Here is a 12322-nt window from a genome sequence, read left to right as displayed (position 1 = left end):
GTTTTGTGTTCTGCCTTCTAACATACAGACAGAAGAAACGGTCCTCTTGGGAGGAGCATTTAATAGTGGTTGTTACCATTTCATTGCTTTAATGGCAATTTTCTTCCTTAATCAGATGTAAGTTGAAGCTGCAGCAGAAAACGATGTCTCTGTGGTCCTGGGTCAATCGGCCCAGTGAACTGAGTAAGTTCACCAATCCTCTCTTCGAAGCCAACAACCTTGTCATCTGGCCTTCAGTTGCCCCACAGAGTCTTCAGCTATGGGAAGGTAAGCTGTGCGTCCTTTGCACACTTTCTGTCGCTAGTCAAGGATCCTCTCTGAACTGCCTCTGAGTACCTGCTGTTGTTGGTATTTGAAGATGGTGAGTGGACCTGACCCTCAAACCTGTGTGTGACTGCTATTTTTTCTCAGTGTGGGCATGGTTCTCTCTTTCACATCCATTATCTAGTCACATTCTTTTGTTCAGTCCCCATTTCAGAAATTGGCAGTAATTATTCGATGGATACTGCTGTTTATATTGGATATTTCCCCTAGGTAGGAAGCTACATGACTATTTTTAATTGTGATTACAAATTTACCAACTTAAGTATGTTTAGGCATACAGTTCATTCTTGTCAAGTATATTCCTATTGTCATGAAACAGGTGTCCAGAACTTTTCTTCTTGAAAATCTGAAACTCTATACTCACTAAACAACAACTTCCCATTGCCCCTGGTAACTACCATTCTGCTTTCTGTGTCTATGAGCTTGATAACTCTAGATATCATCATACAGTATTTGTCTTTTTGTGACTGACTTCTTTCACTTAACATAATGTCTTCAAGAGTCATCCATATTGTAACCTGTTTCAGAATCTCTAAGTTTGAATAGTTTTCCATCAGATGTGTTTACTGCATTTTGTTTACCCATTCATACACTGATGGGTGCTTGGGTTGCTTCCACCTGTTGGCACACAGATGCACAAATATCTCTTTAGGAAGCTGCTTTTGATTCTTTTGGGTATGTACCCAGAAGTGGAATTGCTGGATCATATGATAATTTTGTTTAATTTTTGAGGAACCACTGTACCGTTTTCCGTAACAGTTGCACCATTTGACCGTTCCCCCAACAGTGCACAAGGGTTCCAGTTTCTCCACATCCTTGCCAACACTTGTTATTTTCGGATTTTCTGCCCCTTTGGTAGTGGTCATTCTAATGGGTATGAAGGAAAGTACATTATTTTTTGTGTAAGAAAGTTGGTAGGTAGTTGGGACAGGAATAAATTGTAAATTCCAAGGAGATGGTTTCTGTTTCCTTTATTAAGCAGCCATTAGGAAAGGTTCCTCTGTTAAACACTGTTGAAGGGTTAGTGAACTAGTCATTCTAGTAAGGTGCTGTAAGCATACATAATGCTATCAATGCAGTGATGCACTTATCTCATTGTTCATGTGGAACAATATATACTTAATTTTCAAATCCATTATAAAGAAGGTATTTAACCTACATTAATTTTTCAGACTCCTGAAATTTATCTCCATAAATACCAAAGCTTGTTTTTAAAAATCTAAACAAAATCTAAAATATATTAGCCATCCATTACACAAAGACTACAAAATGCCATTTTTTAATCATTTTGAAGGTGATAAGTATGTCTTTATTCATCTTTGTATTTTTTAAAAGATTTATTTATTATTTGAGAGAGAGAGAGAGAGAGAGAGCATGGGCAGGGGGAGGGGCAGAGGGAGAGGGAGAGAGAGAATCTCAAGCAGACTCTTGTGCTGAGCCCAGTGCAGCGCTTGATCCCATGACTCCGAGATCATGATCTGAGCCGGACGTTTAACCAACTGAGCCACCCAGGTGCCCCTCATCTTTGTATTAAATGGCACAAAGCCTACACATAAGGAATGCTAACTGTTTAGTAATTAAACTGAATTACCATAAATGTCAGTTATTATACCACGTTTTAATATGTTATGCCCACAGGGCAGTTGATGTGTGGGAAACTGTTTGCCCTTTATCTGTAAAAGGGCCTCGGATTGCTTTGCTCTCTGAGACTGAAGTCTGTTCTGTCACTTCTCTGAATGTCAGCTCTCACGTCTCATTCCTCTTGGCATATCTGTCATTAGCTTCTTCCTTCCTCCTCAGTGTATGCTTCTAATCTTATCTGTTGAGGTGTCCCCAAGTTAGAATTGGGGGACAGTGGCCTCAGATAGTCTCCAGATTCTCAGGAGTCTGAGCTTTAGTGCTCTGGGAATTTCTGGCTGCTCAGAACTTCTCTTTGCTTACTTTCTCGATTGTTGTAGACAGTAACCGGTACAGGGCAAGTGATCTCTTAAGTGAGAGATTACAGCCAAACTTTTTGTTAAAGATTTCTGGGACAGTTGACCTAGAAGCCACTGTCATGTTTAATAACTGAAGTAAGAGACTAGCTATTTGGGAGAAAAGCCAGATTGGGAGTTGGATGGCCTGGAGGACAATTTAACTAGTTTTTACAGAGAGTTTAGAGATGAAATGATTGGAGGAAATCTTGTTGTTACACGAATGAATTCCTACCATTCCATTAACAACAGAGTTTCCATATGTGTTTAGTGCCCCGACTTAGAACTGGAAGAAATTCTGTGTGATGTAAAATCTTCTCATAGTAGGTGTACGGGTTGTATAATGACACTACTCTTTGACCTTATAATGGAAAAATCAACAAAGTCCAGTTTTTTAAGCTATGTTTCTATTTTCCCTCTCTTGATAGAGAGTAGCTTTAGGGTTCTGGCAATTTGGTTTATAGAAAGTGTTTTAAAGAGTCATTAAAACCTGGGGCGCCTGGGTGGCTCAGTCGTTAAGCGTCTGCCTTCGGCTCAGGGCGTGATCCCAGAGTGCTGGGATCGAGCCCCGCATTGGGCTCCTTGCTCCGCTAGGAGCCTGCTTCTTCCTCTCCTACTCCCCCTGCTTGTGTTCCCTCTCTCACTGGCTGTCTCTCTCTGTGTCAAATAAATAAATAAAATCTTTAAAAAAAAAAAAAAAAAGAATCGTAAAACCTTTGTGAACTTACCAGCTACTGACATAATTGCTGCCTGGAAAGTTTTTGTACTTCCTTATTTGAATGTCTTTAAGCCATGATGCTGGGATGATATAGTTGATGTAGATCTATGCAGACAAGGAATGTCTCCTTTTAGTCTGTAATAAAAGGATAATTATTATTGGGGGAAAGAAGGACTTGTCTGTAGAATTGGAAGACCATCTCTTAAGTAAAGAGATAGGGAGAGAGCACACTGAAGTTTAGGCTTTTACTATTTTCCTTATTGAGGTGTAGTTGACATATGTTAGTTTCAGGTGTACAACGTAGAGATTCAACATTTACATACATTGCAAAGTGATCACCATGGTAAGTCTAGCTACAGCCTGTCACCGTACAAAGTTGTTACACTGTTGACTATGTTCCCTAAGCTATACATTGCATCCCCATGTCTTATTTATAACTAGAAGTTTGTACCTTTTGATCCGTTTCCCCTATTTGTCCATCACCCCATCTCCCTCCCCTGTGGCAACTATTAAATTGTTCTCTGTATCTGTGAGTGTGTTTCTATTTCATTTGTTTGTTTGTTCTGGTTTTGTTTTTAGATTCCACATCTAAGTGAAATTATGTGGTATTTATCATTCTCCACCTGACTTATTGCACTTGGCATAATACCCTCTGGGCCCATCTATATTGTTGCAAATAGGAAGATGTCATTCTTTTTTATGGCTGGGTAGTATTCCAGAGTGGTGTATGTATACCACATCTTCTTTATCCATTCATCTATTGATGGACACTCAGGTTGTTTCCAAACCTTGGCTATCATAAATAGTGCTGCAGTTAACATAAGGGTGCATATATCTTTTTGAATTTCTGTGAAAAATGCCTTTTGATAGGGATTGCATTGAATCTGAAGATGCTTTGGGTAGTATGGGCATTTTAACAATATTCTTCTAATCCATGAGCATGGTATATCTTTCCAAATATTTGTGCTGTCTTCAGTTTCTTTTTTCAATACCTTATAGTTTTCAGAGTACCTCCTTAATGAAAGGTCTTTCTCCTGTCCTTAGGTATTTTTTTATGCAACTACAATTTTTCTAATTTCTCTGGTAGTTCATTATTAGTAAATAAAAGTGTGGATTTATGTGTATTAATTTTGTAACCTTCAACTTTACCAAATTTATTAGTTTCAGTAGTTTTTTGGTGGAGTCTTCAGGATTTTTTATATATAGTATTTTGTCATCTGCAGATAGTAGCAGTTTTACTTGTTTTCCTGTTTGGGAGCCTTTCATTTCTTTTTCTTGTCTGACTTCTGGGCTAGGATCTCCAATATTGTGTTGAATAAAAGTATTAGTAAGAATAGGCCTTCTTGTCTTGTTTGTGATCTAGAGGAAGATCTTTCTGCTTTTCGCTGTTGTGTATGTTAACTGTTGGTTTGTCATGCATGGCCTCTAAATCCAGTTTGTTGTGAGTTTTTAATCATAAATGAATGAATTTTATTTTTTATTTTTTTAATAATTTTTTATTATGTTATGTTAGTCACCATACAGTACATCCTTAGTTTTTGATGTAGTGTTCCATGATTTATTATTTGCATATAACACCCAGTGCTCCATGCAATATGTGCTCTCCTTAATACCCATCACTGGCCTATCCCAACCCCCGCCCCCTCCCCTCTGAAGCCCTCAGTTTGATGAAATGCTTTGTCTGCATCTGTTGAGATGATCACGTGATTTTATCCTTCTTTTTTTTAATCTGACATATTGTGTTGATTGATTTGTGGGTATTGAACCATCCTGGCATCCCTAGAATAAAGCCTGCTTGATCATGGTATATGATGCTTTTAATGTATTGTTGAATTCAGTTTGCTGATATTTTGTTCAGGATTTTTGCATCTATGTTCATCAGAGTTATTGGCCTATAATTTTCTTTTTTTGTGCTGTGTTTGTTTGGTTTTAGTATCAGGGTAATGCTGGCCTCATGGAATGAGTTTGGAAACATTCCTTCCTCTTCAACTTTTTGGAATAGTTTGAGAAGAATAAGTATTAACTCTTCTCTGAATGTTTGGTAGACTTCACCTGTGAAGCCATCTGGTCCTAAGCTTTTGTTTGTTGGGAAGTTTAGGTTTTTAAATAACAATGTGTATGGTTCAGCTGTTGCTGTAACTGTCACTTTTCTAGTGAAAGTGATTTTACATATGTATGAGGTCCTAGGGGTCTGAGTAAAGTTCTATAATTGAAAAAAAAAAAAGGATTTGTATTGTGAAACTGGAAAATTTATGGCATTGTAAGTTATCAACTTATTTATAATCCTGGATATATCAGAGAATAGTGTTCTAATCCATTTCATAATTTTGTGGGGGGGGTTTGAAGAATGAATGATTATGTACAGAGAAATAGTGATGTTTTAAATAGTGTAGTTACACTTTCAGTACCTCAAGATTCCTGCATATTTCAGAGTATAATAAAACATAGATGTGAATTGTAAAAAAGAAAAGAAAAAAGAAGGTATAATGTATGGAATAATGTTAACCCATTGTATGTATCTTTTTGCCTTCTGTCTTCCTTTCCTGGATTCCAATAGGTATTTTCCTGCGTTGGAACAGATCCTCCAAGTATTTGGATGAAGCTTATGAAGAAATGGTTAACATCATTGAATATAACAAGGAATTACAAGCAAAAGTAAATGTACTTAGGAGGCAGTTGGCAGAACTGGAAACTGAGGATGGGATGCAGGAGAGTCCCTGAAAAATCTCCCCACAACCTACGTAAATAAGGACCTTCTTGGACCTGAATCCCACCTCTCTCTCCTTAGGCCCTTCATTTCACTTTTACACAGTAGCCTTGAACCTAAGGCTTTAGATGTGAGAACCCTCTAATGTAGTGGATTTCTCAATACTTTATGAATGAAACTTACTGTAATTACTCTTGTTTCATGTGGCCTGTTTGGCCTCTTTACTTTGGGAGCAGAAAGGAGGTGCTAGGCATTTAATTTTATGTGAAACAGGTGATCTATTTAATGCCATTTGTGTTATATGCCATTTAATCCTAAAATTTTTTCTGTGTCTACTTTCCAAACAGTGCTCCAGACCAGTCAAGGATATGATTAATCTCTTTAGGGAATATTTGTTAGTTTTAAAAAAGATCAGACTTTTAAACACTCCAAATACAGAAATATTTTTCAAAACTGAAACGGTTGATAAACTAAAAATTTTGTGATTAACATGCTATTTCCAGTACCTTTGCCCTTCTCTTTAAAATAGCTTTGGATTAACAAAGCTGAATTCATTCTCATTCTGCTTTGTCAAGAAAGGAAAATCTGAATATTTATTCAAGGTAAATATTTTTACAAGGGTTATAGGTATAATCCTCTGATATTTACATTAAGAAGTAAATTTTAACAGTAGACAGTAAAAGTATGTGCAATATAGAAGTAAAATAGGAATTTGTTACTGATAGTGTCATTACTGTTGAATTGGTTTTTTAGGTTTTTGACCACACATATTAAGTGTGTATCAAATGCTGGATATCCCATTAAACCATCATTTAGGATAGATGTTAGTTTGTTATAATTAAGCTACAAATGCGGTTTCCTTAAACCAGAAATGCACTGCCCTTGTCTGAAGTTCTTACTGCACTGTTTCATGTATGTATGTGTGTTAAGTTTTATTGTGTTTTATTTTAAGTATTCTAAAAGTTTATTAATGCTAAACTTAAACCTTTCACATTGGCTTGAGCCTTTTGAAAATTTATCTTGACTTTGCTGATTTGTTCATTATATGTTAGGCAAGTCTAATTGAAGTGGAGGTGAAAGTTTATGAACATGACACAGCGATGTTTTAAACTGTAGAAACAGCCTGAATTGTTTCAATGTTATGACTATATTTATGCTATGCTAGTTTATGCCTGCTACTCTAAAAGTTTGTGGTTCAGTGCTTTCTATATACATTTCTGTTTTGTGGCACTGTTCATTTTAATAAATACTATCAATTCTAGTTTTCTATTAAAAGGATAGTTGAAGAGTAAATGTTTAATACCATTTCCACCCCGTCTGTATATAACATTTCAGTGTAGAGCGCACCAAAACTGAACCCTGCTTTAGAGCTATGTATTGAGCTAAAAATACAATTTTAAAAATATCTAGTCTAGCATTATCTATGGCCACATTCAGACGCCTTAGAAAATAGCAAATACTTTCTCCAGTTGCCCAAACTTCATCTTTTTTCTGTTTTCTCAGACTGGTAGCAAAAAGGTTGGACAACAGCACATATCAGAACTCTCCTTTGGTATATTTGCCTGCCTTTTCCTTTAAGCTCAGATTTATTCTCGACTTATTTTCTTGGCTATAGTTATGAGCCTTCAGGCTTTAAAGCCCTCACAAAAAGGGTACAGCAAGGAGCAAAGGATCTCTTGCTGTAGATATCTCCGTGTTGTGTGAAATGTTTATATTGATAATTGAAAAGAGGAAATACTCTAGCTTTTTTATCATCCCTTAAAATTGCTTGCTACATTTGTTCATGTAGCTGATCTTTTTGTTTGCTCCTATTTTGGTCTCAAGAGTAGATATGAAGGAGCCCTTTTCTTCTCAGTTAACCCATAAGGAAAACGATTTAGTTTAGTTTTGTTGTTGTTGTTTTTAGTGATTCTTTAGAAGTGGCTCCCACTGGTGACATTGAATGGCCACAGGGCTTCCGTGGGTGGGAGTTTTTATTAGGCTTGGTCATGGAGAAATTGTATGCCTTCAATTTATACCTGTCTTCCTGATGAACGTTTTATGTGTGAGCCAGAGTCCAATAATAGCATAGTGTTTCTTTTTCTTTCTTTTATTGAGACAGCAATCTTAAGCTATTTGGACAAGTTTGCATTTCAGTATTAATTTATAATTAGGGATTGTGCAAACCTCAGTTCTGTTTATAGGTCATAAAAACAAACTTGGATATTAGTGCATTTTCAAAGGGGACATCTAATAATGCAAATATTAGGGTTTTCCCAAACTCAAGAACTGTATCAAAGGTGCATTATCAATATAATTTAAAGAGGGATTTTTAGTAATACTATGAAGTTACCCATTCCTTGGATGAGCAGAATACATACAATGGATATACTCATGAGAAGATGCTTGTTAAACATTAAGTTTGGAGAATTATCTTTGATAAATGTGGCCTTAAAAACTGGAATGAAGAGAGTGGTGGCAGAATTAGCAAATGAATTACACCATAGGAGCCAATAATAATCAAATGAGATATAATCAAGTTAAATATATTAAGCATCTTATGTATTCATTTATAGTAAAGTCTCATTTACATTTTGGGGATGCAAAAAGTAGGTCCTACAGAGAATATTCTAAAAATACAAAAGATTGCTACAGTCTTCTATCGGCAGTACAAGGATCCTTAGATTTTAAATTAACAATTTTTTTTTAGAAACCACGCGAACATAGGTGATTATATTAAGATTTTGAAACTTTTTGGGTGGTAAGACTTTTCTGTAATTGTCGAAATTTTTCTTTCTGGTTTTATTAAATGGGAAGAAAACAAGCAGAAACTACAAAATCTAGTAGGATTAAAACAACCTATAAATATATTTTATTTCTAAGAAAAATCAGGTCTTTGAAGCAAGATTTTAAAGTGACTTTTGGGAAAACTTTGGAAGACAACAGTCATTTCAGATCCCATGTGGGTAATTTAAAAGCTTTTCTTTGAACTCTGAGGCCTGTTTTATAGAGGTCAAATGTCACTGCTTTTCATTTTAAAGGATGAAATTTAGTGATATTTTAGTCTTTGATTCACTCAGTGTTTTTATTAAATTAAAAAATCAGTATCATGGAAAAGATCTGATCAATAGTTTCTCTCTTGAAGTAAAAAATAGAAGGAACATTTTGCTGTATTAAAAAAAAAATTGCGGGGTGCGTGGGTGGCTCAGGTCATGATCCCAGGGTCCTGGGATCGAGCCCATGTTGGGTTCCCTGCTCAGTGGGGAGCCTGCTTCTCCCTTTCCGCTGCTCCTCATGCTATCTCTCTGTCTCTCTCCCTTAAATAAATAAATAAATATTTATTTATTTAAGTTTTTTTTTTTTTAATCTGCCTAGAGATGTAACTCTTACAGTTAGTCTGGTTTCAGAATTAACTGAGTTAATTGTCAGTTTTAACCAGGTCATCAGGTTCACTTATTATCAGACCCCAACCTGAGGCAAAATTTTGGTATTCACCCATATCCAGATTTAATGAGTGAAAACTACAAGAGGGTATCATGAGCACCCTTTATCAGAAAGTTATTTCCTGGACCAAAAAAAGGGCAAATTTTAGAATAGTTGATCCGCTGTTCTGGCAGCTTTGAAATTTACCAGAGCATGAAATCATTCAGTACATCTGATACAGGTTCATTATACCTCAAGACAACATGGATTAGTTATTTATTATTCTTTAATGTGGGTTAGATTGTCTCCCCTCCAGAGCTGATATCCGAAGTTGTTACCAGATAGTATTTTTATGTAATTCACCATCTTAACAAAAAACATTTAAAGACTGATTTCTCAGATGATATGAAATGCTGATTTTCTTATAGTATCAGTTTTCTGATTTTTTTCTTGAGTAAACTATTTCTACTGTTGCTCAGTCTTTCTATCGTGTCCACAGCATCTTCTTCCTTTAAATCAATAGCTCAGATGAGACGCTATGAAACTGTAGGATGAGGTTTTAGAAAGTTTGAACTTCTTATCTAAATTCCCCTTAAGAAAGTCCTATTTTTGAACTCCATTGTGGAACTGTAGTTTGTGCTTAATTTAGTGAAAGATAGTGGGGCTCATGTAGACACTACATTGTCCTGAAAAATAATTCCCAATGAGAGCTTCCTGATGTTTAGAACCATTCTGTTTTAACCATCTGTGAGTATACAGATTAACTGTATTGGTAATTTGTAATAAAAACAAGTTGTGCAACACTGCCTGTGTCTCTGCCCAAGACATTTTCCATTTGCTTCACTTTTAAAATGCACATATCTTTGGAGACATGAATTATTCTACACAAATACATCAAGTTGTGTTGCTTAGAATCCTTATAGATCTATTACCATCTACACTAAAAAGGTACTTGCACAATTTAGTTATATAAAAAAAAGAATATGTATTTCTTCAATAGCCGGGTATTTGGATTGTATTCTTGATATATTTGAATGTGACTCTTGGATTTAAGTGCACTATTATTCATGTCTTACACAATAAAATTGCACTGTATGGCAAATATGTCTATAACGTATCCTTTGCTAAAACCTTAGAGTGCTGTAATGGACAGGTTTCTATTTTGTGAACCTGTCTATATATAGTCTTAGGGGAAAATTCTAAACTTTTTAAAGTCTCTGTAACATTTTAATATTATTTGTTAAGTTCCCTATGTGATCAGTTCACTTATGTCCTAAAACTGGAATCATTCATCGTGAGTGGGCTGCTTTGTCAAGCTTGGTTTACTTAATCATGAAACAGTCTTGTCGAACATGGTACTGTTCTCTTAGTATGTAAGATTTGTGTGGTGTGCTCTCTGCCTCAGAGGACTGTTGCACAGATGCTAGTGTTAAATGTTTCCAGACAATGGTAATAAAATTTGAATATATTCAAATGCTGGTGAATTAAATCTGTAGGCTGACTTTAATTTTTTTTTTCAAATATCTGTGAAGGTTTTGGCAGTGTATCTCAAAACTCCTATATATAGACCTTATATTTTGAAAAAATTCAGATCCACAAAAAAGTTGCAAAATAGAACAGTGATCTACCATATACCATTCAACTAAGATTGAATAATTAACATTTGTCACATTTGACTTGACACTCCTGATCATGTGTGTGTATTATTGCTATTACTTTGGTGAAACATTCAAGGGTAAGCCACAGACATCATGACATTTCTACATAAATATTTCAAAGGTATCTCTCAAGATTTAGGAGTATGTATCATACATTCTCTTTACTCAGTTTGTATTGCCATGAATAAATTAATGAAGGAAAAGGGAAAGCTCTCTGTTAGAATAGATAGCCAACTATGAAACATAGGAATGACAAAATTAGAAAGTCACTATTTCGCAGCCACCGCAGTAATAATTGATCTCAGCAGTCATCATCTGTGGGTGCTAAAACTGGCAGGTGAGTTTGTAAGGGAATGCATATAGTCTCAAAGTATCTTTCCATAAAATACTAGTTAGAAAGGGGGAAAACAGTAACTACAGTGAAGGAACCAGGTAGATATCACCTTATCCAAGCACAATTAACATTATAGTAATGGGACATACCAACGTCATGGATCATAACTACTAAGAGCAATGCATCACTTTTGTGGCATTTTTGGATTTTTTCGTTTTGTTTTTTTTTAAGATTTTATTCATTTATTAGAGCAAGTGAGCCAGAGGGGCAAGGGGGAGGAGAGGGATAAGCAGACTCCACGCTGAGCACAGAGCCTGATGTGGGCGTGATCCCAGGACCCTGAGACCATAACCTGAGCCGAAATCAAGAGTCAGATGCTTAACCGAGTGAGCCACCCAGGCACCCCTTTCGTGGCATTTTTTAAAAAAAACAAACCAAAAAGCATAACCTGGATCTAATTATAAGGAAGCATCAGGCCAACTTAAATTGAGGGAACTTCTACAACATAACTGGTCTGTATGAAGTTTATAGAAGAAAAGGAAAGATAAGAACTTTTTGTAAGTTTGAACTTATTTCAAAAAGTTTAAGAACTCAAGGTGAACAGAAAACAGCAGTTGATATTCATACAAAGCTATAAAATTAAAATATTTCAGCTGATGAAAATTACCCCCAAAATGAAACACTGAGCAGAAGAAAACTGACACACATTCCAAAAGGAATAAATACCTTTAAGGAAAACTTCCAGATATGATATGAGAAAACACCTCAAGTGATAAACTACAAAACTTCGAACAGAAGTAGACCAAAAACAAAGCAGGAGTGGAGAAAACAAGAGTTGAATGAACTCAGGAAAGAATCTGAGGAATAAAGACAAAGTCATCTTGGAGATTACAAGGTCCTTGAGGGAGAAGAGGTTCAATTCAAAGTGTATGAAAGATAATTAAAGAAAAGTATGAAAGGCCAGAGTGAAAATTTTTAAAATAAGCGGAAAGGGTCAAAACATAGAGGCCACACAAAGAAGAGCCAATGTATGAATAATTGGAAGTCCCTGAAGAAGAAGAAGAAGAAGAAGAAGAAGAAGAAGAAGAAGAAGAAGAAGAAGAAGAAGAAGAAGAAGAATGGAACAGAACTAATATTTAAACCTGTAATTCAAGAAGAATTTCCAGAAACGAAGAATGTCTGGGTGGAAGTGGATCCAGATTGGTC

General features: G+C 35.7%; 1 protein-coding gene across 1 annotated transcript in view; it reads left to right on the top strand.

Moving 5' to 3' along the window:
• MTMR9 (myotubularin related protein 9) overlaps positions 1–9932 on the top strand; it is a 53618-nt gene extending 43686 nt beyond the window's left edge. Inside the window, exons 9-10 of the mRNA XM_045799403.2 lie at positions 116–267; positions 5573–9932. Coding sequence (XP_045655359.1) covers positions 116–267; positions 5573–5736 — 316 coding nt within the window. The 3' untranslated portion in view covers positions 5737–9932. The remainder of the gene's footprint in view (positions 1–115; positions 268–5572) is intronic.
• Positions 9933–12322: the final 2390 nt, after the last annotated feature.

Source organism: Ursus americanus, chromosome 13 (genome assembly GCF_024610735.1).
Source record: "Ursus americanus isolate L20-20 chromosome 13, mUrsAme1.1.p, whole genome shotgun sequence".
Taxonomy (NCBI): Eukaryota; Metazoa; Chordata; class Mammalia; order Carnivora; family Ursidae; genus Ursus; species Ursus americanus.
This window is presented reverse-complemented; position numbering and strand designations above follow the sequence as displayed.